The sequence below is a fragment of the Engraulis encrasicolus genome, chromosome 2 (genome assembly GCF_034702125.1).
Source record: "Engraulis encrasicolus isolate BLACKSEA-1 chromosome 2, IST_EnEncr_1.0, whole genome shotgun sequence".
In the NCBI taxonomy this organism is placed as follows: Eukaryota; Metazoa; Chordata; class Actinopteri; order Clupeiformes; family Engraulidae; genus Engraulis; species Engraulis encrasicolus.
Window position 1 is genome coordinate 16,210,729 of NC_085858.1, and position 25,583 is coordinate 16,236,311.

General features: G+C 44.1%; 2 protein-coding genes across 4 annotated transcripts in view; one reads left to right on the forward strand and one right to left on the reverse strand.

Annotated features, from left to right (window-relative positions):
• hrob (homologous recombination factor with OB-fold) overlaps positions 1-20,510 on the reverse strand; it is a 22,614-nt gene extending 2,104 nt beyond the window's left edge. Inside the window, exons 1-9 of the mRNA XM_063223076.1 lie at positions 20,326-20,510; positions 20,007-20,057; positions 18,592-19,671; positions 17,489-17,572; positions 14,507-14,644; positions 10,852-10,960; positions 5,137-5,222; positions 4,299-4,421; positions 413-641 (exon numbers count right to left, since the gene is read on the reverse strand). Coding sequence (XP_063079146.1) covers positions 413-641; positions 4,299-4,421; positions 5,137-5,222; positions 10,852-10,960; positions 14,507-14,644; positions 17,489-17,572; positions 18,592-19,671; positions 20,007-20,057; positions 20,326-20,328 — 1,903 coding nt within the window. The 5' untranslated portion in view covers positions 20,329-20,510. The remainder of the gene's footprint in view (positions 1-412; positions 642-4,298; positions 4,422-5,136; positions 5,223-10,851; positions 10,961-14,506; positions 14,645-17,488; positions 17,573-18,591; positions 19,672-20,006; positions 20,058-20,325) is intronic.
• Positions 20,046-25,480, forward strand: asb16 (ankyrin repeat and SOCS box containing 16). 3 transcript variants are annotated; one of them, XM_063223096.1, is made up of 7 exons: positions 20,046-20,122; positions 21,022-21,403; positions 22,895-23,162; positions 23,891-24,299; positions 24,595-24,678; positions 24,979-25,092; positions 25,209-25,480. In XM_063223096.1, exons 2-7 carry the CDS (start codon positions 21,055-21,057, stop codon positions 25,392-25,394), a joined length of 1,410 nt encoding a protein of 469 aa, XP_063079166.1. In that variant the 5' UTR covers positions 20,046-20,122; positions 21,022-21,054; the 3' UTR covers positions 25,395-25,480. The 3 variants fall into 3 exon arrangements, with proteins under 3 accessions (XP_063079166.1, XP_063079174.1, XP_063079159.1); XM_063223104.1 differs by lacking the exon at positions 20,046-20,122 and adding an exon at positions 20,678-20,800; XM_063223089.1 differs by lacking the exon at positions 20,046-20,122 and adding an exon at positions 20,678-20,774.
• The last annotated feature ends 103 nt before the right edge of the window (positions 25,481-25,583 follow it).

Below are 25,583 nucleotides of genomic sequence, written 5' to 3' on the forward strand. Positions count from 1 at the left end.
AACAGATAGGAGGGGGGAAGAATACCGTTTATCATATCAGGTTTATTTATCAGGGAGGTATCACTGGTGGCTGGTGCAAATAGTGAAATGTAGCGTGACTGGTTTGTCATGTCGGACGTTACGGAAACACATACGGCATGGTGCGCACACGCACACACACAAACACACACACACACGCACACAGGTCAGCAATGACAGTCTATGGTAAATAAAGACAAAAAGAATTCCATCTCAGGCACACAAACAAACACACACACACACACACACACACACACATTGGTGATGGTGGCTTCTGAAAAGCACACATGGGCATAAAAACACCTCGTCAACGACAAAGATGGGCACAGGCACGAGTGTGTGCGCACACACACGCAGGCACGCACACATTCGTTTGTACACACACACACTGCACCTGTGTCCCATGCGGCCGGATTGCTCGGCACTGGTGCGTGGGCGGGTGCTGGCAGGGCAGTCTGTGGTTGGCCACTCTGATGGGGCCGAATGTTTGCGTGAGTCGATTCTTCTTCTTCATCATCATCATCATCATCATCATCAAAGCGCAGCTCCATCTCAGACACAGGCTCTTCTGCTGTCCTGGAGGCGGCCTCACCATCGCCCTCGTCCCACACATCCACCAAGCCCTTAAACACACACAGACACAGGTTGATACCGATAATGTCATGAGTGTATACATAGACCAGTCCCTCCAGTTTTTCGCGATTCAGCGATCGCGTGGATTCATGCAAATTCAATGATATTCCGCATAATTTCACGATGCCGCGTAATTCCTGTAAAGCCGCATTTTTCCCGCAAAATTTCAACATTCTGTGGAGTTTATTGATTTATATTTTCGTCAAAAAAATAAAAATGTGACTACAATACCACCGGAGACGAAAACCAATACGAAGCATTTTTGTTAATATGTCACTGAAACATTGAAAAAGAATTGCCTGCTATTTCGGAAGTCGCGACCCTCATCTCAGCTGTTCCGCGTCTCTCCTCCCCTCCCTCACACACACGCAGGCGTCGGTGCTGCACACTCATGACCTTTTTTTAACAGCAGTAGCCTACTTTTCAGTGCAATCCTGGGTGGAAAAAGTAGCCTATTGTTGCCCATTTATCCATGACGAAGAAGTGTATGCAGTCATGAAATAGTGGCGGTACTGTCGCACAGTAGCAAACATCTTATGTTAGGCTACATTTTTGCGGAACTTCTCCACTCTCCCCTGTCGCTTTCATGAGCATGCTACCCGACGGTCGTTGTCTGATATTTTTTCAATGTTCGCTAATGTTTGTAATTTAAGGGTCTATGTCTATGCGTAGGCACAAGCCTTCTGATAACAATCACTGTAGTGCCGATCGCAAAGGTTTCGGAAGTGTGGAGTTTTGCAACTTGTTTCAGTCAAGGACACCGAGATAGGAAGTGAACGGCCCTTCCACGCGTTCACTGTGTTATTGCAATAAAGTCTTGCGAATCCATGCAACCATGCACATAACCATGTCAACGAGAGCATATGCCATCACAACTTTGCATCAAGCAAATAGCCTAATATGCAACAGCTTGCAATACGAGCACGAGAGAGAGAGAGAGAGAGAGAGAGAGAGAGAGAGAGAGAGAGAGAGAGAGAGAGAGAGAGACGCGTCTTCCAACAGGTGACATTGTAACGCTTGCATACAGCCTGGCTACTGTACCCCGCGACGCTCTTCATTAGGCCTAGTGGTAGGCTAGGCCTATATCCACAAGTATTTTTTCATAACGCGTCCCGTTTTCCCCCGAAGTCGTTCTAAAATATCGACAGAGATTTATGAGTGTCGCGGCCATGATTTTTTTTTTTTACACATTGGACGCACTGGCTAATAAGACGCTCTGACAGTTTTTGACAATATTTTATTATTCTATTATATAGGCCTAGGAAGTGTGTTTCTGAATCTCTCTCTCTTTTGTCTTAAGCCTGCTTAGACTGATTGTGGTTTTCAGTTAGGCCTACCAAAAAAACCCAGAAAGGGATGCAAAATCTTTGCAAAAAATGAGAAAATTCCGCAAAATCTTTGCAAAAAATGAGAAAATGCCGCCACAAAATCAGGCATTTTGACCGCAAAAATCACAAAATCCCAGTGCAAAATCCTGGAGGGACTGATAGACACTATTTATTCGGCCCTGCCGTGGCCAACCGGTAGGGTGCTCGTCTGCCATGCGGCCGACCCGGGTTAGATTCCCGGCCCGGGTCCTTTGGCGACCCCTCCCCATCTCTCTCCCCATTCGCTTCCCGTCCACCTCTCAAACTGTCCTGTCGTAAAGTCGTAAAAGACCAAAAAAAATAAATTCTACAATTTTTTTCAATTTTTTTTTTTAAGAAACTATTAACCCTCTAGCTACCATAACGGCCGTGAACGTCCGGCTGGATCTGTACCAGAACGGCCGCGGCCGGCCGGAATATTTTCATATGAAAATACGGCTGAACGGCCGTCATCATGCAGTTTTTCCAGCTTTCAAACACTTTAGCTCAATATTACAGACCCTCCTCGATATATTTTCAGTATAAAAACTATACGTTTATATTATTTTATTTTTCAGTATTTTAGATTTTATTTCGAGATGCGCCGCTTTATGCGACTTGGCAATCTGCGACTTGGCAATCTGCCGTCAATTCAAATGACGGCCGTCCGAGATTGAAAGGCTACAAACACAACCATTCTGTTTCTACAACCAATATAAACTAAATATGAAAACTTCCAACCCTCTTCGATCTATTTTCATGGTCAACAGCACATGTTTATGACTATTTAGACTATTTTTAGATCATGTTGTTTTATTAGGCTTATGAGATGGTGTTCAACTGTGATGGGTTCTGCCATGGTCCTAAATAGCAAACACAACTGTCCAGCCGATGTCTACACGCTACATATTAAAAATGTAAACTGTCTTCGGTGTGTTTTCAGAGTCAAACCATATGTTGGTATCCAACTATCTTAGTTTCCTGGAACAACGAACAGCGACAGCTCTGTGCAACAGGCGCATCGTGTGAAGGAAGCGCAGCATGACAATAGGCTACCCATTTTGGGTGTCAGCTTTGGCAAAGCAGTAAGGACTGTTACTACACCACGTTGTCCTTCATAAAAATGTGCGTGAAGACGTTGAGTTGAATGCTAACTTCCAATAATAGCCTACCAACGTGGTGTTTGTAGCACTTCAATTCCGTATTAGTCGGTGATGCCTGGCGCGTCTTACCTGTGCCAAATTGGGGGGGGGGACTTCCTTAGAGCTCCATTCATGTCCTGTCTGCTATCGCTGACACTTCTACGGTTATCCTTACACGTCTTTGGCATGGTTCAGTTCAAACATTATTAGCTAGTGTAGTCCATTACAGTTATCGCATATGATCCATAGGCCTACCGCTTGAAAACAGGACTTCTGGGTGAACGACATTTGTTGTCGTCACATGTTCATTGTTCAACTTTGACCCTGGATGGATGGATGGATGGATGGATGGAAGGATAGATAGACACATAGATAGGTCAATAGATAGATAGATAGGCCTAAATATATAGATATATAGATAGATAGGCCTAGATAATATCGGATTTTATCACATTTTTATCATTTAATCCACATCAAAGGCACTCTATAGGAATACTGAACAATTAATTATCCATAAATGATATGAATTTGAAAGTGTGTTTTCTCTACTTTAATATGAAAGTAACTTGTAATTGACACTTTTCATTTCTTTTCAAGTTATTTGACATTATTTAAAATATGACCAAAATGTAAATTTTTTCCTTAGAATTCTTGGTAGAATTCCGGCCTATTCAAAACAAATTCTGGTAGCTAGAGGGTTAATTCATCATTATTATACATCACGCCCTGCAGTTTCCATGAGTTTACGTGGTGCCTGTGGCATGCCAGTCTCCAAATCTACAGTCATAAAAAAATACTGTTTACCGTAACTATGCTTTCTGTGTGAATGCTTTTCATCCCAAACTACAAACAGTAAATACAAATGTGAATATGTCTCCTACCGTACCCGTAAGGTCAATTTTTCTTTTATACATTTTTTCCTCATATCTGTCAGCGGTTGGAAGAGTCACAGTTCGCTTACTGATAACTTATTTAAAGCATCGGCTTACTCGGGACAGCAATTTATTAACCTTTTAATCCAACTTCGCGTCCCTTAAACAGTTGTTACTATTCAATACACAAGGTCCTGAAGGAACCACATGTCCTAGTTAAAAAGCATTTTGGAATTTAGCAACACCATATAAAGAGTAAAGGAGGAGTGTTTTGCGGTGCGGCTCACCAGGGGCTGCTGGGATAGCGGCGTGCAGGGCAGGAGGCTGCCGTCCGGGGGGTAGATGCGCAGCAGGTTGTTGGGCGTGACGTTCAGGTAGTGGTTACGATGGGAGGGAGAGAACACGCCCACCTACAGTGAAGTACAGTGAAGCAGACACACACACAGACACAGACACAGACACACACACAGACACACACACAGACACACACACACACACACACACACACACTGATTAGAGCCAACTACAGAAGAGCACTGTGTCAGAGTGAAGGCTGTGCCATTTACATGGGCAAAATCTGTTGCCATGGTAAAATCCAGTCTCCTGAAGGATTCCTATTTTTGTTATGGTGTGGAGGTGGAGATAACATCTTAGACTGTGTATGCTACAAAACAGGGATTATAAATAACTTTAGCCCCAAGAAAGTTTGATAAAAATGTAGCCTTCTATAACCTTTTCTTATACCTTTTAGAACAATCATGGATTTATTAATAGTTCAGCCAGCCCTAGTTATTAATGATTAACTGCTATTAGACAAACAGAGAATCTGTTTTGCATAATAAATTGAAGGCATTAAGACAACGCAACAAAATCTGTGCATTAAGATTTGTATTTTTTATCATTGGCAGGTTTGTTCAAAAATAATGACCGTCATTCATATAGTCAATTTAGGAAAATCAGTGAAAAATGACATTTCTATTATAATTTGGAAGGCAGTGTATTTTGTAGTTTCATCTTTTGCTGCTCTATGTGTCCAGACATAGGGGTGAGCCGGTGCTTGAGATTCTGATTGAGGTGTGTGGAGTGGAGTGGAGGCTCCAGTAGCGGCAGAGCCAGCTGTATGACCTGTTTAAGCAGCAGCACGGCTCCAATCTTCAGCTCCGCCTGACGCTCCTCCAACAGGCGCCGGTGCACAGTCCCCTGCATCTCACCTGTTTACAACACACACACGAACGCACACACACACGCACGAACACACATACACAGTCGAGAGAAACTTTATAATAAAGGACAGAGGTTATGGATAACAAACATATCATTAAAAAAGAGAGACATCATGACAATAAAAAAAAAATGTCATGTTAAAATGTCAAATAGTATTTTGAAGTATTTTTTTGTCCGTCAGGTTGTTCAGGTCGTATGTGAATAGGACCAAAATCAACTCAGGCACGTTCACGGGTCCTTTTACCCTGCCCATGTAGCCCTTTTGTCAATGTCGCTTCTTAAAGTGCTGACTTTTCCTGGATTGGTTCAATGACAGTCTCCAATCCAAAGAGCAGCATACTTATGCAGTGGAAGGGAAAAAAGTGCAGCAAATCAACATTTGTGCAGATGGTGTCATTTTGTAATTCTGACCTGACTTATAGTCACTGATTGATTTTTTTTGAAGATGCAATAGGACTTCTAAAATGTGTTTGACAAGTCAGCTCATTTTAAAGTCTGTCTGCAGATACCAGGTCAGTTCTAATGACTACTGCCTGATTAATTCATGTGTTGCCAATTATTGTAATAACATGCATATTCAATGAAACGCACATAAGCCTCACACAGAAAACACTCTATAAATCTTGCAGTGTTAATAGAAACACTCTGAGAATCTAAATTAACACTGGTGTTGGTAATTACTCGTTGGTAATTACTTGTGAGTATATGCATCCCATGGAATATACATACTCTGGATCACATAAAAAATGCATCTCAAATTTGGAAAACAACTTTAGAATTCTGATTATCTAACCACTGAGAAAAGACACATACAAACACTGCCCCCTGCTGTCAGTTCTGGCCACTTGCAGAAGCCTGGGCCTGTGGCCTCATCAGTATGCCTGTTTACAGAATATGGAGCGCCGGCTCCATTTTTTTCCGAGGTAATAAATAGAAATGAATGGAGATGGCGGCTGATTAGGAGAAGACATATGGAGGGCGCGGGACACAGGGGGAGCCGAAAAGCCTCAGTGGCGACATCAGAGAGATTGGAGAGGAGGAGGAGGAGGAGAGGAAAGTGGAAGAAGGAGGAGGAGGAGGAGAAGAAAAGAAAAGAAAAGAAAGAAAACTAATGTGAACGGCAGAGCGAAGGGAACCGAGAGGGGGAACGATAACAGATTGAGAGCTGGAGGGCACAGGAGACAGCAGATGCCTTGCATTCATTCCAATCAGAGAAAGAGAGAGAGAGAGAAAGAGAGAGAGAGAGAGAGAGAGAGAGAGAGAGAGAGAGAGAGAGAGAGAGAGAGAGAGAGAGAGAATCTGTTAGTGTATGTATGTTTGTGTGTGTGCATCTGTTAGTGTGAGTGTGTGCACGCGCAGGTATGTATGTGTGTGTGTGTGTGTGTGTGTGTGTGTGTGTGTGTGTGTGTGTGTGTGTGTGTGTGTGTGTGTGTGTGTGTGTGTGTGCGTATGCGTGTGTGTGCAATTGTGACAAATGAGGCATTAAACAAAGGCAGCTCTCCCTGTACCCTGGTTGCCTGGCACGTTCATCCAGCCACAAACAGCAGAGGCGAGCCAACACAGAAATTCACTTTCCACGCTCGTGTCATGCTAACAAGTGCGGTCAACATGCAATTTGGCTCTTGCCTGCCACTCCTTATGGTAATGTGCTGGGCCACACGGGACATGGGCAAATTGTGTGCAGAATATAAACAACACTTAGTCCTATACAACATCCAGCGCTGGTAAATGTATGCATGACTGTGTGTGTGTGGATGGATGGATGGATGGATGGGAGTGTCTGGGTGTTTGTATGTGCATCTGTGTGTGTGTGTGTGCGCACGCACGTGCGTGCGTGCGTGTGCATAAGCAAGTGTGTGTGAGAGTGTATGTGCTTGTGTGCATGTGTGTGCATAAGCGAGTGTGTGTGTGTGTGTGTGTGTGTGTGTGTGTGTGTGTGTGTGTGTGTGTGTGTGTGTGTGTGTGTGTGTGTGTGTGTGTGTGTGTGTGTGTGTGTGTGTGTGTCGTGTGTAACGGGCTATGCAAAAAATTCAAAATCACATCACAGTTATTTGGCTTCAGTGCAAAGTTCTGGGTATGCTTTGAGTCTGCACCCAAATCTATTTGATCTCAATTATGAAAGCTTCTGCTCCTCCCGACTGCCCAAAGGAACATCAAGCGGGCGGGCGGAATCGAGTGCCATGGAGTGCCCTCCCACTGCAAACAGGCCAATCTGTCAGGGACGCCGTCAGCTGCGCCTCCCTGAAGGATGGAGCAAGGGACCACACAGCTGGCGGAGCAGAGCAGAGCAGGAGCAGGAGCAGGAGCAGAGCGGGGAAGGGAAGGAGCCATCCCTCCCATCACCAGTGCAGCTGACAGCTTTTGCTGGGCCCAGGGCAAAGTCATCTGAAAAGGGCCCCCCATCCAATAAATACAGTGCAATGAAAACCCAATTCTAGGCCCCCTCTCCTCCTGGGTCAACTAACCCCTTTGTCCCCCCTTGTCAGCTTCCCTGCCCATCACCCCTATTCCTCCTCACGTTCTAGAATCATGATCCTCAACCTACTTTTTTCTGGCTTCTCAAACTAATTTATAACACACCAGCTAAGCTGCCTGCGAGTCGACTCACCCAAACTCATCCAACTCAGAGATTGTTTAAAATGTATTTTATTTCCATGTGCCAACCGAATATTTTGTGTCTGGTCTTTGGGTTGTGGGATCTGTGTGGATGGCGACTGTTTTATGCTTTTTGTTGCATTTATTGTATTGAATTAACCGACAGTCTAATTCTGAAGAGATCTAGTTCTGTTGATTGAATAATTGTCTGCCCTTGTTGAAGGGTGCATTTTAAATCCAGTGTTAGTTGGGGTTTGGGAGAGCAAGGAGCAGAGATGCAGCTGTGATTACAAGCAAAAGCTGACTTTGAAATGTATCATTTTCCTCTTTGAAACGTGACAAACGTCATGCAACCACCTCTTAATTCGGAATTAAAGGAAAGACCAAAGTCAACTCGACAGAACTATTTAATTCTGAATTATTCATTCGGAATTAAAAACACCATGGAAACGTAGAGAATGCATATCAGAGTGAGCAGAGTTTTGTAGATGTATCGCTGTTTGGAACCACTGTGATTTGATTTCGTCTTCTTTTCATGTTTGAGAAGTCTTCAGTTTCTGATTATTTTCTGTTGCCCTTGTGCACGTTTTCTTTCTTGGAGGGGTAAATAAAAATGGCCATATATTTTTGATGCATTGGAGTTCAAACTTGCGTGACTTCAACCCTTCAACCACCCGACACTCCAGCCGCAAGCGTTATCCTGGCAGGAGAAGCATTCGCTACTCCACAAGCTCAAAAAGGAGAGATGATCAGCATGTCATGAACTAAGCACCAAGACCGAGGTCTCTAGGCACTCTCGTACTGGAAACGTTTCAAAGAGGTTATTACTATGGTTTGGGGCACATACAGTGCCATGAGAAAGTTTGGGCACCCTTTTGGAAAATCATTACATCGTTTTATTTCTTGTTGAGCTTTTAAAGTAGCAAATTCATTTTAACATATGTTAAACTGTAGGGAAAGAGAAACATTTCAGCAGTGGAAGAATTTGAATAGGTGATACAGAACAATTGTATTTAAACAAAAATAGGCGTGTGCATAAATATGGGCACTCCAAAGAAGGTATACCATTAATATGAGAGAGTGGACACTTGCTATACAAGAAGACAAGTTCCAACTGCCTGGTGCTACTGAATGGTTGCCAATTATTCTATCCAGAACCCCTCTAATTCAGTCAGGTTACTCATCTGTCTTCTTTAGACATCCTGGTTCAAATAAATTCATTCTTTTTCAATAATGGTAATATCTCAAGATTGGTATGACCATTTTAAGACATTGTACTTGTTCTTTTGCATTAACTCATTGTTGAATTTTGATCAGTGCAGTGCAATCACTGTCCTGCTGGAAAGTCCAAACTCTGCTCAGCTTTAATTTTGGGACTGGCACTTGAACATTCTTTTGAAAAATCTGCTATTTGAAAGGAATTAGTGAGGCCCTCAACTGTATTAAGTGTAACAGTGCGTGTGCGAGTCATGCAGACCTATAGCAGGGTATACTTTAGGCCAGATGTCATAGAATGTATGTGTGCATTTTTTGCCATGTCCACCTCCCATTGTTGGGTTAAATAACTCTAGCTCAGTCTCATCTGACTACAGTATGATTTCCCAAAATTCTTTTATCTTGTCCAGATAAGCTTTCAGCATAAGTTTAGCAACGTATGTCTGATGGATACACAGGAAAGCCTTTTCATGCATCACCGATCCAATGAGCTTTTGCCTTGCGAAAAGTATACGCGGAAGGACCCATGTCTAAGTCTGCACTTATCAGCAGCTATGGTCTTGTAGTTCTATGGAGGTGTTCTGTATTGTGCCTGTTACCATTCTTACCATCCTTTACCCATGCATTTTTAACTATTTTTCAACAAACTACATTTTCCTTTCACAAGGACCATTCCTGTGGCTTTCCATGCTTACCATTCAAATGGATTTCCATTTCTGGCTGTGGAGAAACATTGTCCAAGACTTCCAGATTACTTTGTGTACCTTTCTCGTTGTTCATAGTAATGAATTATCTTTGTTTGAAGTCTGCAAAGAGATGGTCAGAGCCCACTTCATTGTCACTCTCCAAGACAGAACTTAGGACAAGCCTAGTCTGCTATTATGTATGATAAATAAGCTTACCATTTTAATGACCAATCACTTCTGGGATTCCAAAGTCATTAAATCCAGTTTGTGCTGCAAAGGTGAGCTCTACTTCATATTAATATGAACAACCTCTTTGGGGTGTCCATATTTATGCACATGCATATTTTTTTTTTAAATCCACATTTAACGTGGAAAATAAAATAAATTAAGTTTTGCACACAATGTGTTTGTCTGTGTGCTTGAATCACTTCATAGTAGGCTAGTCTATATTGTATTAAAAATGATAATAACTAAGTAATTGAGGTGAAATAAGAGATAAGACATTTTAAGGCCCTGAAAATGTGTAATTTCCATGAAATTGAGTGGAATAGGTGATAATGCATTTTACGGCCCTGATTCTATCTTATTTCCATATAACTACTCAATTGTTTCCAAGGTAATTAAGCAGAAATAATACAAGGATGCTTGGGTGGTCGTTTCTATGCAAAAACATAGGAAGAGAAAACATTTCACATTACGGCCCTGATATAGCCTAATTATTATGAAACTACTTCGGCTGATACCGTTTAGTTACTGGCATTCCTACCACCTAACTACTACGATGACACAGTAGCTATTTTCATTAGCCTACTATTAACTAGAAACTACAGCATAATTGCACTGGAAACTGTATGGTTATTTTTGCTGTTATTAATGAGAATTTATAGTGTAATTGCACTGGAAACCATATGGTTATTTTGCTGTTATTACTAATAACAAACAGTTATTACCATAAAATTAGACTGAAATTACTGAGAAATTACTATGAAATTAACACCTTATTAGCGATCCGTAAAGTAAAATGTTACCATGTTAGGTTAATTAATGTTATGTGGATATGAGAGAGACAGTATGTGTGTGTGTGTATGTACGTGTGCATGTGCGTGTGCGCGCGTTTCACCTGTTGGGTCCTTAAACACAGCCTTAGCATCCGCATGCGTGTGCAGAATACTCTTTAGGACGACAGCCATGTTGGGTACTTTGTTCTTGTTGAGCTGTTTGAGGGCCGCCTGGGGAGATAGAAAAGAGAGTCCAGACTGAGAATAACAGCTGAGATCTACCAATTAATTAGACGAGAGTGATGAAATTAAGATGCTGAAAGATAAACAGAAGAGACATCAAAAGTGATTTCATTTCAAGTGAGAACAGATGGACAAGTTGAAAACTTTTTAAGTGACAGAGAGAGAGAGAGAGAGAGAGAGAGAGAGAGAGAGAGAGAGAGAGAGAGAGAGAGAGAGAGAGAAGCAGATAGATGAGTGAAAGGAGTAAAAGACAGAGCAACGAGAAGTAAGAGAGCGAGAAAGAAAGGCAGAAGACAGCCACACATCACAGATTTTTTTCATAACGCTCCAAAAAACTTGCATTAATGAATTCGGCATAAGGGCCGCCGATCATTAGCATTCATCAGTTAGCAGTCAAAGAATAATTAGCCTGATTCGCAGAAAGCTCGTTAACGGAAAAACACTTGGAATAACAATAATAATCACATCAGGGTGAGTGATGAGCGTGACGGGGCTTATCATAATGAGTAGACTACTACAAGCTCCAGGCCAAGCACTGGAGGAGCTCCATCTATCCTGCTTAGGGCTTCCCCCCGGTCGCTCCACGCCGACAGGTCGATTAACATTAAACCGCAAAAAAAACGTGTCTCCACTCAGTCAGGGGTGGGGTGAAAGCTGGAAAAGCAGGGCCTAATCTACCACATTGCAGCGCAACATAGGCAGAGCATATGATGTAGAGTAGAGACAGAGTAGAAGATGTTCAGGGTCTTCAACAAGGACACTTTACAGAGCAGGTGGTGGTGGTGAGAAGGTTCAACAACCAACACTTGCCCAAGGGAAAGGGCACTTCACAGGGTGGGTCTCAACCAATTCCAATAAGACGATCTCACAAGTACACAGTGCAGAGTGTGGAGAATGGAACACGCTGAGGCAAAGAAGGTGGGTCTAACAAGAGGTGAAGGTCAAGTCCTTTATGGGAAACACTCAATAGGAGGCGTTTTGAGTCAAATCCGCTATTCTGGAATGAACAGGCAGTCACGAACGCCACTATGTTATGACCAGTAGCCATAGAAACGTTCTTTGGCCATAGGAAAGACCGCGGATCTAATGCTAAAGTTAGCATAATATGGCTAGCTACTTTGGAAACTTAAGCCTTATAGATAACTAAGTTCAGTACTGATTGTGCCGAAAAAACACATGAGATGGTATAAGCATTCATAAATGAAGAATTTCCTATAGCTATATACATTTATTTTTACCATATTATGTACAAATCCTGTATACATTCCCAATGCATTCCAATAGACCTCCCATAGACCTAGGTTCAAAGCTGGTGGGTACCCCTTCTCCCGTTTGCTACGGAGACAATGCATAGCCGAATATTCCCTTTCTGAAGGCCCTGTTCATCACTTCTACCGTACAGCCAGGAGAAGGGGGAAGTGGACCTGCCTAGCCACAAGGTGTTTGAGTACTTTCTCCAAATGTGTGATTTTTCTGTCCTCTGTCCTCGCTATCAATTTGGGTAAAGTTAATTTTGTGTCGGACATTCATTTAACATTTAAAAATACAAAAGGTGATAAATCTGAAAAATAACTCTTAACACACAAAAATAAAACACACCGTCGCCAAATGTTCTTATGTCACAAGGGTTGCCTTCTTTCCTTTTCCTGATGCATCACGTTTGTAGTTAAATGAATGTTAAACGAAGATCCAATAAAAATCTGACTTAACCCAAATCAAGAACGAGGACAAAGGAAAGGACACTTGTAGCAATGACTTGCAGCCAGTCCATTGAGACACTGGCACCCACAGCCCACCACGAGAGACAGGGACATCTTATCCCGTCTCTCTGGGGACATTGCCAGTTCATAATAAGCACACTTCCACTCAAAAGTGTTGGCGAGATGACAACCAAATGGACTGGAGCAAAATGATACAGTGCAAAGCCAGCAGAGAAGTCAAGGGTTAGACTTCACAATTGGACAGCACAATTTTAGATACAAATTTGAACATAAAATTACAGCTGAAAATCCATTTCCAACACTTCATCCTGAAATCTAACAATGCCATTTATTTTACTTCCCACAAAAGATAAGACCGAGAGAGGAGGGAAGCATGAATGAAGAGAGGCATGGAGTTGATTTATTCTCCAGTCATCGTCTTGGTAACAGCTCTGCCACTGAGGATCACAGTGCTCACTTCATAAAAGTGTTTAATTTGAAATGTGCAGGCGTTCACTGGAGGAATATGAACTCAAACGGCATGCCTCTTTAAATTAAACATACCTTAATTACCGCTAATCGCTGATGGACCGCAGTTCATCTGTCTTGTTATATAAGCTGTGATACTGCCAAGTACGAGGCTTTGATCGCAGGAAATGAGCAACTTAGATATTCACACACACACACACACACACACACACACACACACACACACATACATACACAGCGACACAGTAATAAAAACGGCGGGTTAACATTCCTCCCACACTGATCATTGTGCAGCTTCTTATTAAGTCTTTGACCTTCGTTTAAATATAACCTTCGTGTAAATTTAATGTACATATTGCCTTAAAAAACAAGCATCATTTTTGTGTGTGGAAATAGCACCAATGGCGTTTGGTGTTAGCCTACTAGAGGTAATTGGAAGGCCAAACGTATTATGTTCAAAGTTATTTTAATAAATAATAGTTAAATACAACCTGTCTCCAATTATTTTTTCCCAAGGGCCAAATTATGTAGCGCAAATGAGAGTGAGGGCCAAACAAATCGTTAGCCCATATGGCCACAGACTGCACACATATAAGTTTTCGTTTTCTCCAGCCTCATGGCGGGTCAAATGTTTGCCATGTCAAGGCCGGAACTGGCCCGCGGGTCACCATTTGGAGACCACAGCCCTACTGCCTCAAACAAGATATCAGCACCATACATGAGATCTCCCAGCACTGCAAGGAGAGAGAGAGAGAGAGAGAGAGAGAGAGAGAGAGAGAGAGAGAGAGAGAGAGAGAGAGAGAGAGAGAGAGACGGACAAACAGACAGCGCCCCTTGGCCCTTCCAGTAGAGATGATATGCCATTAGTATGCCTGCGCTGCCGTTGGGTGCCGTGTGTATGCTATGTAAAGGTATGATCCATGAGGCCCATGGCTCTCCATCATCATATCGCTCGTGAGGAGGTGAGGTCACTTGTGGCTTGTGGCTGCTCTGCCCTACTCCATCATCCATCTGGGGAGTAATTTAGCAGGCAGGGAGGCCCAGAGTAAAGGGGCAGGCAAGGGAGGCTGAGAGTGAGGGGACTGAGAGGAGCATCTGTGTGGGTGATTTACTGGAGTCGGCTTGTGGGTTGAGGGGGGCAGAGGCTCTAATGGAAAGATGAATTAGTGTGATGCACTGGTGGGTGACACTGGAGTTGAGGTGGGGGTGGGAGTGCGTGTGTCTGTGTCTGTGTCTGTGTCTGTGTGTGTGTGTGTGTGTGTGTGTGTGTGTGTGTGTGTGTGTGTGTGTGTGTGTGTGTGTGTGCGCAGAGGGGCATAGGGAAATGGCATTGGATGAGACTTGCCTTGCGGAGCACCATGACAACGCTGTAAGAGTGCAGGAAGCAGGAGGGGTTCTTCTCGTCCAATCCCATTTCGGCTTTCATGGCCGCCCAGCCACCCCCACTGAAGTCCTCCTCATCAGCAGGCTGGGAGCTGGGGACCTGGCACACGCACACACACACGGGCATAAGCACACGCACAATTTTGGTTTTACAAAAAAAAAAAAATTTAGGTGTGTGGAGCCAAAATTTCTCATCACCATGATACAATGTTCTTGTACATTTCTTTACATTCCTTCACTTGGTAGTAGCCCACACAGACAGGTGTTGTATGCTCTTTGCACAATGCACATTTTAATATTAAGCTTGTGAAGCGTGTGTTAAGATCGCGTGATATTGCATTTCGGAGATTGCATATGTATTGTGTGACATGTTTATGCAATAGGTAGCCTGACCAGGGGCTGGGGTTGCAAATTAGCCATCTGGCCAGATACCTTTAAGTACCATACATGTTGTCATGGCTTTGTCATGACAGTATGTTTATAAAAAATGGGCAATGATTTGTCCCTGATAAATGAACTACAACTACATAAAAAAAAAACTTTTACAACTCAGCAGATACTGGTACTGTATCTGACATGGTAAACGTTTCTTTTGAACTACAACCTCTGACAGCAACTCAGCAGACGGTCCCACCAGTTAAAAAACCCACTGTTACATCAAGCTCTTTTATTAGTGGAGTTTTTCGTTTTTACGTCTAAGCGTGGCCTCCAGACTATCGCTGTGGGGGGTATGCACTCCTTAAATGAAGACCACAGGTGTCTCAGCACATGCAGCACGATTACAGAAGACCACCCTCATCTAAACCATCACCTGTTCAATCAGCCGCCCCGTGGAGGAGAATCAGCTCCAGCAGCAGCAGCAGGACAAACAGACTAAACAACAGCTTGTTGCCATGCATGGCTAGTCAGAAATGTAAACACACGGGGAGCGACACTGCTTTTTGAATAATCGCGTTGCAACCTCACGGCTGCTTCTCTAAATAATGTGTGCACTCCCATGCCAAAAATAGCCATGCCACCTCTCTGCTTCTGTTGATTAACACTCAACATCGGATTGTTTTGTTACTAGTCACTGTGCAACACTGCCTAATGCGCAATACATAGATTGCATCATAGTGTAACATTATCTTTCACTGGCTCTAAAAATCCATTTACACTCGCCTCCAAAAGAGTTGTCGCCTATCCATCTGTTTGGAATAACAGCTAATATTCTGACTTTCAATTAATCACTTGGCTTCAGAAGTCACTCATATGAAAGCTACAACCCTCCCGAATGAAAATGTATGTACAAAAATACATTTCATGCACCAAAGAAAGATTGACCCTTTAATGAACACAGACAGGGCAGATTTTGACAAGACAAAAGTTTTGTCGCCTATCGAACATCATGTGAAAATGAGCAGATAAGTCACTTCAAAACACTTCAAATACGCAGATTGGGTGTCATACGTAATCACTGAATCACTCTCACCTCTCCAGAAAATCGACTTTGGCCTTAGGTGTATGTTTAGAGTCATTGTAATCATGGGAAGCAATGCAATGAAAATCAATGGAGTTCAATGAGAGATGGTGACATATTCGCTATTCGTAGAGCAATACATGTTTAACTTCATGATTTAATCAAAGATAAAAGCCCTCAAACACCTGCAGCATGCATGCAGCTCCTCATAAGAGCTGTATCTGTACCATGTTTCACTTTATGCACCATTTCTCTTTTTTCATATTCTTCATCTCCAACACCATATAGTTCTGATGCTATCAGTTCTAAAATGGTTGATCTTGGGATCTTGACTTCAGAGTATGAGTCCCATTAGCCTTCATTTTTGTCAGAATTAGGCCTGACATACTCTTGGCTGGCTTTTTTGAGACAGGACAGTGGGAGAGACTTCTTTGGTGTTAAAGGTGAAGAATTTGGAAAAAAAAACATGGTGCCTAAAGTCAAACATGGGAGGGATACAGCTCTTATGTGGAGCTGCACGCATGCTGCTGGTGTGTGAGGGCTTTTATCATTGATGACATCATGAAGTTAAAAATGTATTGCTCTACGAATAGCAAATATGTCACCATCTCTCATTGAACTCCATTGATTTTCATTGTGTTGCTTTCCATGATTACAATGACCCTAAACATACACCTAAGGCCAAAGTTGATTTTCTGGAGAGGTGTGAGTGAATCAGTGATTAAGTATGACACCCGATCTGCGTATTTGAAGTGTTTTGAAGTGACTTATCTGCTCATTTTCACATGATGTTCGATAGGCGACAAAACTTTTGTCTTGTCAAAATCTGCCCTGTCTGTGTTCATTAAAGGGTCAATCTTTCTTTGGTGCATGAAATGTATTTTTGTACATTCATTTTCATTTGAGAGGGTTGTAGCTTTCATATGAGTGACTTCTGAAGCCAAGTGATTGATTGAAAGTCAGGTTATTAGCTGTTATTCCAAACAGATGGGTAGGCGACAACTCTTTTGGAGGCGAGCGTACTGTTCCGTTGTTCATATGCTGTTTTCTGATTCACCTCCTTCCTTCAGACTTGACCTGGAACATATTTGCACCTTATCAGGACATTACAGTCTGGTTTTGTTGCACAGGCAACAGTTTGATGACAAGAAGAGTATTTGAGCCTATGTGCATGTCAAAAAATGAACCCACATAAAACATGAAATTCACTCCTACAAGCACGGAAATTTATTCTACCGTGTGTGTGTGTGTGTGTGTATACCTCTGTCCTGGCTGCGACGAGCTGTGTGTGTGTGTGTGTGTGTGTGCGCGTGTGTGTGCGTGTGTGTGTGTGTGTGTGTGTGTGTGTGTGTGTGTGTGTGTGTGAGTGAGAGAGAGAGAGAGAAAGTGTGTGTGTATACCTCTGTCCTGAGACGAGCTGTGTGTGTGTGTGTGTGTGTGTGTGTGTGTGTGTGTGTGTGTGTGTGTGTGTGTGTGTGTGTGTACCTCTGTCCTGCGGCGAGCTACAGCCCCGTGAGCAGGAGTCTGGGGAACTGCCACAACAATGTCATCCAGGCTTTTACCACTCAGCTGGAAACACAAGAGAGATCTTAGCATGAGTGCTGAAAAAACCTAGGTGAAATTACTTGCTACAATTGCCTTCATCATTATAAATAAATAAATAAATAAATAAATAAATAAATCAAATTCAGGAATGCTTATGACAGCTTCTCCATACATAAAGCGAAAACTTTCCTTTACACTTACACAAATTGTTTTATCTTGGCAAGGAAAGATTTGACATGATTCTGATGGTGCTTGGGGGTTTGTCATTATCTTGAAAAATGTTGCTGAAACGCCACAACTCATTTGTTATTAAGATTAAGCAATTTCTGAAACTCTCTAATATCCGTGACTGTTGTGTTTGGACTCAAGGGATATGATTTGCTGGAGTGTACCATAGGGCTGTAACAATATTGTATCGAACCGAGAAATCGTGATACACAGTCACGATACTGTATCGTGATACAAGGAGGCAGTATCGTGATACGCCCTTTTAATGTTTTGATACCCATCAGCCCAGAAAACAACCACATGATATGAGGTGATAGTGCTTACAAGCGTCATCATTATTATATAGAAACTTTTTAAAATCATTAGTAGCCTCTTGTAACCTATTATACCTATAAACTATGATCGTTTTTATTCAGAAAGTTTATAATGTTGGCAAATGTGAAATCATGGGGTGTATCGAACCGTAGGTCATGAATCGTGAGTTGAGTGTATCGTTACAGCCCTAGTGTAAAAATATATTTTGGATCCACGCCAAGGAAAACAGCTATTCATTTTTCTCCCGTTTTATTTGATTATTTCTGCATTCATTCTAGTTTTCACCCTTTGCAGACAAGCTGCAACATTTGAATGATGAATTTTACGGAGTCAAATGATGGGGAAAAAAAGAGATGTTGTTTTATTAGACTTTCCTGGAGCTGGAAACAACAAGTGGATAAAAAAAACGTTTTTTCAGTGACCTTCAATAAGACATCTCACTCCTACAAATGACTATACTAAAAATGAATGTTAAGACCAGGCCTCATAGGTAGACTCACCTGTTGGGGCAACATCCCAGCCGGCCCTGGGAAGCGCCGCGTCTTGGGCCGGTTCGGGTCCGATCGCGTCCTCTGAGGCGTCTTCTTGGAGGCGGACACCAGCTGGACGAGATGGTTGGTCATGACGGGCGTGTGGAGGGAGCGAGGGCTTGGTGTCGGGGGTGGCGGGCGCGGAGACACTGACTGGAACAGCCCCCCTGACATATGCCCTCCTCCAGGCTGCCGCATGGCACTACCAGCTGGCCCGGGGGGCAGAGGTCTCCCCATCCTGGGTGTGACGGGGCTGGGCATGGAGGATGAGAAGCCACCCCTGGGCCCTGACCTGGGACCAATTGGACTACACGGTGGGGCGTGGAGAACTCCTGGGCTTTTGAATGGCCCTCCTGGTGATGGAGCAGGTGAGGGACCAGGGGGAGCCAGCGGGCCTCTAAACGGTGTAGGCCTCCCGAAAGGAGGCTCAGGGGTCTGGGCAGCAAAGCTAAAGCCTCTCATACTGGAACTGGGACTGGGGGTAGGGGTTGAGCCGTCAAAACAGGCTGCAGTTCGCATCATCTTTGCCGGAGATGTTAGATCGTCACCGGGCCAGCCAGAATTAGACACAGTCCTGGCTTGGCCCTGACCTTGGCTAGTGCTTGGAGTTGGGTGACCTCGATGAGGGATGGGCACAGTCTGAGGCACCACCATGGGATTGTCATCCAAGTCTGCCAGGTCAACATCCCAATCATCAAAGTCATCCTGTTTGTGGTTATGTGAGGCAGTGGGGAGTGAGTTCTGGTGAGCAGGCACAGTTGTTAGGATATTATTAGTCCTTGTGTTGAACACACTGCTGGGGGGACCAGCAAGCGGGGCTGGGGGAAGCTTGGGGGCCGTAAACCCCCTGAGCCCCAGCACAGGTGGAGTCTGGACAGTTACATTTGAATTAGTTCCTAGTGTGCCTGAGTTGGATGTGTCTTTTGTGGTGGTTACAAATGTGACAGGGATGGCCTGCTGTGAGTCACTGGAGCTGGTCGTCCCTGCCCCTGACTGTAGAGTTGTGGATGGGACGACAGAGGGCACCGACCAGTCTGCTTGCAGCAAGTCCTACACGGATGATGCACAGGTTATTTAGACAGTACTACAAATATGCATTTTTTATTGAAGGTATACTCCTGTGCGATGTCTTATAAAAGCACAGACAACACTGCAAATTAAGCTTTGAAAAAATAAGGGAAACTTTACAGTAGGCTACATGACATGTGCAAATAGATAATTAATTAGGTCTACACCAGAGCAGAATGTTACAGTAATTACAATCATTATTAGGGTCAGGTGTGACCGTGATTTTTAAAATCTCTGTACTGCTGCCGACACAATAAAGTGACTAAAAAATAATGAAATGCTGCTGGGAAGACATGCACATTCACTTCGAACATTACCTCGTCATCGAATTCCTCTCCGACGCTGAAAAGACTATTCAACTTGCAAGCCTGCATAAAAAAAAACAAACAGAAAAAACAATTCTTGGGGGGGAATGGGAATGCAACACACACAGGTATGGCAGGCGTCCCCGTTGTCTCGTAGGTTTTTGTTGTTAACGTTGGTCATTAACAGATTTGAAGTTTGGACAAACTGTCATGCATTACTTGTATATCACGTTCTTTGAATTGATAACTGTTTGATTGGGGTGTAGAGATCTGACTAAATGGCTAATGAAAACACAGCTAAGTTAGCAATTACGTCTGCTCATGAACTTACCATCGCCGTGCTAATGACAACTGAAGGAGTGTGATCCTGCCATTAACAAGTCATTCAGACAGACAACACAGAGATACATAGGAAATCAGCAGCACGCGGAGTAAATTGGAGTAAATCAGGGTTGTTGAGAACTGTTTTTGGAAAGATGTGGCAAGTCTTGCCTAGCTACACGCACGTCGAAAGCTTGCCGCCCCTGTTCAAACACTACGTAGCGTGCGTGCACTCAGACGTAAAAATACCACGTCGATTTTCGAGGCGTTCTAGCGCCATCTGCTGGGAATTTGGGTGCATCGAGGTTCCAAGCATATCGGCTTGCATACCCAACTATTAATACCACTCAACCCATGTGCCCTGGTCAACAATATCTTGTGACTGTGAACTGAGGCTTTCCAGACAGAGATTGAAAAACTCATTCAAGCGTGTCTGACAGTGGATATACTCAAACGGAAGTAAATTCTGGATTCTTGTTTGTTCGGTGGTTTTATTATACATTTTATTATACATCTCTCTACATTAACCAGCATGTAATGTCTATGAAATGTTAGTGTACAGAATAGCATAACCCATATTGACTACTGCATGCGTAACTTTTAATGTCGGCTGTAGGTTGAGGAACAAGGTTGCGGCATTTCTCAACGGCAATTGTGTCATTGTAAAGTGCCCCCTGTAATTTAACCCCTCTGTGTGTCTTTACAGGCTCAAGGGAAAGACCAAAGGTGACAAGGCCTCATGTCCCGGGAATCCTTCCCTTTCTCCTCAGCCTCCCGCCGCTCCTTCAGGCTGGAACAGGAGATGCAGGACTGGGAGGAAGCGAGGCGGGAGCTGGCCCACCGGAGAGCCATGTCCCGGAGGCCGGTGGCCCCTGCCCTCAGCACCAGACCCCAGCCCAGAACCAGGCCAAGGGACGGCAAGCTCCAGGAGATCCGGGTACATCAGATCCGCTGCAGGGACACCTCTGTCCACAACACCTTCATGTGTGGAGACATGGGGGGCATCTATGCGGTGCTCAGGGAGCCTGGCATGGTCAACGCACTGATGGAGACGGTTCAGGAGGAGATGGTGTGGGCACCAGAGATGGGTAGGGCCTCATTGCATGAAGATTAATAGTTCAATGGACCACTAGACTGAAACTTGTGCCTTTTCCTTTATATTCATTAGGCCTAGGATGACTATCTCAATCATATGTGCCTTGAATCAGGAAGAATGAATGTGTTGAATTGGCACACACAATTGTGTTTACTTCCCTTTTAAATTTCATAGCCAGAAGAAGATGTAACAGTTAGTTGTAATAACAGTTTAATAACCTTCTTCCCGACAACCGCAGCATGCAGGCTTCAGGTTATACATGGGTTCGCAGTGTTTGTAAACACAATGTTATGAGGAGGCTCAAGACACTGGCAGCCAACCATGTGAGCTCATTTTTGACCAACAGCGGTTTCCAACAATCAGAGGTTGAGTTGTGCGCAGACAGGGTCACACAGACAGGGGAAAACAAAAAATGAGAGGGGTGGCCAAAAATGTTTATGTGCCTGTCAGAATATTGCCTTAGGGAGATGTTGTAGGCCTACTCATTGGATATATCGTACTGTATAACCACAAGGATGATTGTTTGGTTATCTAACGTCTCAAAAATGTTATGCAAAATCATTCATCACAGATACTTAACTGGAAATAGTGTTATACTACTATTTTGAATTTCAAATTTCAGTTTTGTGAGCCAGTGCTGCCTACTACCAATCCCTATGAAGATAGACACATCTCCCCCAAAGCAAGAGGCAGACAAACTGGAGGGAGAGTAAAGGTCCTGCCAGATACAGATAGTCCTTCTGCCTGTGGTCCTAACCAAAGAAACTCGACAGAAGAACAATCTCTAGGGGGAAAATGAATTGGCCACGGTGTAGTACGGGGGCGTTGCCTGAGGACACGAGTGGATGGAAAATTAACTCCCTTGCGCATGGTCACTGGTCAGTGGGTGCGATGGATACAATCTCCGTACTCCCTTGTGCATGGTCAGTGGGGGCGACACCATGATGGATAATTTGTGGCCAAATTAACTGCAGCTGTTGGTCAGCAGTAATTGCTGGGGGTAATTAAGGACAGCTGACAAACATTCACGCTGTCCCATGACCTGTTCCACACTCCGACCCTCGCGGAATTGGCATTGCATGCTTCCCTGATGCGTCCAATACTGACCATAGAAGAAGAATAAAAGTTCCGTACTCCCCTCGCCATCATTTCGTACTACGCTGTTATGACGTCAGTAAGCTCTCCTGTCTCTACTCTCCTTGGTCCTAACACAGGTGATTTCACTAATTAGCCCATTACCCTGTCTGGTGTGGTAATTAGGATCAGCTGAGTCAGAGGGTCTTATGCTGCATCTCAAATGGTGCACTTGTGCACTCCAGTGTTCATGTTTCAGTGCGTATGGTGTATTAATTACGCACTGAAACATAGTGCCCGAAGTGCACAAGTGCACAAACACATTCCACATGTGCAATATTGTGCAACTGTACAACCCCACAACAACTCTGTGACGTTACTTTGACTGACATATGTTTTATTCTCTAAGGCATGTGGACTCTCTCCTCCAAGACGAAGCAGACGTCGCCACTCCGCCTGGCGGCCAGCAGAGGGCACCATGGCTGCGTGGAGGAGCTGCTGTTCCGGGGGGCCGAGGTGGACGCGGACCCCGGGGGCCGGACGGCTCTGCATGACGCCTGCTCGGGCGGCCATGACACCTGTGTCCAGCTCCTCCTCACCCACGGGGCTGACCCCAACGTGCTGGCGGAGGACGGCAACTCACCCCTTCACCTGTGCAACAACGCAGACACCTATCAGTGAGAGAGAGAGAGAGAGAGAGAGAGAGAGAGAGAGAGAGAGAGAGAGAGAGAGAGAGAGAGAGAGAGACGTGTGTGTGTGTGTGCGTGTGTGTGTGTGTGTGTGTGTGTGTGTGTGTGTGTGTGTGTGTGTGTGTGTGTGAGAGAGAAAAAGAGAGAGAGAGAGAGAGAGAGAGAGAGATTTCAACAGTATAGGAATACAGTTGCCAGGGATGTATTTTGTTGTGCACACAATTTCAATAATGCAACCAGACAAAACAAAACTAAGGGGGACATAATAGAAAACCATGGGGGCACATGAATAACATGTATTTGATACGTGGAGGGACAGACTGGCAGAGACCAAGTGTGTGTGTTTGTGGGCTTGCTGACCTTCATTTGGAAGTGTGAGGTGCTGCACTCGTTGAAGGAAATACTGTTGATGATGGGAAAAATCAGGGGTTCCCAAACTTTACCATGACCAGGCCCCCCACATACCAGTAGATTTCATCCGGGGCCCCTCTGACATGGGCCGTGCCACACGTTATTTTTCTTTTCTATGCATCGCCTTTCACAAGTCGATGTAGTGTCTGCATCCTTAAAATCCAACTACAGCAGGAAACCTATAGCAGTGTAGAGTAGTGTGTCAATGTAGCCCCCTACCCTCTCGCTCCACCCGAGGGGTCCCCAGCCCCCACTTTGAAAACCACTGATCTAGATCATTCTAAACGTCCGCTGTCTTCCTCCAGGTGTGCAGAGCTGCTGCTGCAGGCCGGCGCCCACGTGAGCATCTCCCACCGCCAGAGCCGCCTGACCCCGCTGCACGTGGCGGCCCGCCGGGGCCTGGAGAAGCACGTGGCGCTGCTGCTCTCCCACGACGCCGACGTGGCCGCCCGCAACCTGGAGGGCGAGACCCCGCTCAACGCCGCCTGCTCCGGGGCCGAGAGGCACTCCGAGGCCGGCCGCTACCTGCGCGTGGTCCAGAGGCTGCTGGAGGCCGGGGCCGACCCCAACAAAGCCGGCAAGAAGCAGCACACGCCCCTGCACAACGCCTGCGGCAACTGCAGCCCACGCATCACGCAGATGCTGCTGCAGCACGGGGCCTGCGCTGAGGCTGCCAACTGCTTTGGATACACGCCGATGGACTGTCTGCTGCAGGTGGGAGAGCAGGACTATCATGTGATATATTCTGATTGGTGTTCATGGCTACCCCCATAGATACATATGGGTTTGAACATGGAACTAAATATTTCGGGCGGAATAATGTCTGTCCCTGTCAAGATACACCCATCAATCAAAAACTTGTTGGGAATTTTACACTCCCCAAAGATATAGTTACAGTAGATACTGTAGTTTATGAAGATATATAATATAGAAGATATATAAGCATTGTTTTGTTAATATCTCTCCAGATTCCTCTAGATGGCTCCATAACTTTTTGATCTCTCTCCAGGTGGTAGAGGACTATCCTGACCAGCAGCCTGAGGACATAGCTCGCAGCCTTCTCAATTATGGAGCCAAGCCACCATCGCCAAGGGTGAGCAAATAGTAGTAGTTAAGTTTAATTAATTAATTTGAGATTCTGTTATCACCTCACACCTGATTTGTTTGTTGTCAATATTGTTTTTTTTTTTTTTTTACTACATACCATCAGTGCACACACCTGTGTTTTCAGGAGTTGTGTTTAGTTATATCTTGAATATCTACAGATGTTTTTGTGATGCATTCCAGGTTAAGGACATCTCTCCTCCACAGTTTTCAATAGAAGTTAATTAAGCCAGGTAGTGAAAAGTCTTAAGTACTGTAATCGTAAAACTCTGTTTTCTCCATACTGTAGATGCTGAAGCAGTGTCTCCTATCTCCAGCCACGTTGGAGGTGATGATCAATTCCTACTCTGTCGTTCCATCCTGTGAAGAGTGGATAGAGGAGATCCCTGAAGATCTGAAGACGGTCAGTGGGGAGAAGTAATGTGGGGAGAAGTACATTCCCATGTTTTATTATTAGATTTCGTAAAGTTGCAGTTCAAACCCATGTATAATCTTTGCCTCTCTCTGTCTCCCTTTCAGGCAAATTGCTCCTTTTTTGAGTCTTTGCAGAGAATGACAGGGCAGCCTCGATCCTTACAACACCTTTGTCGCTGTTCTCTCAGATCTTATTTGGGAGGACGATGTCTCGCCGCTACAAATGAACTCAACATCCCCAGCTCATTGAGAGACTACTTGTTATTATGTTTAGAAGGCGAAATTCGATAGGTATAATAAATTAATTTTTACCCACAAATAGAATTCAGTGCAATAAACATGCTGATGCCATAAGTGTGAATATAGTTGATAATTATGTTGTGAAATAAGATGTTATATGAGCATAAATGTTACTTATAATTAGTAATTAATGAATGTCTGTTCATTCCACTGCAGTAGGCCTAAAGCAGGTGACAGGTT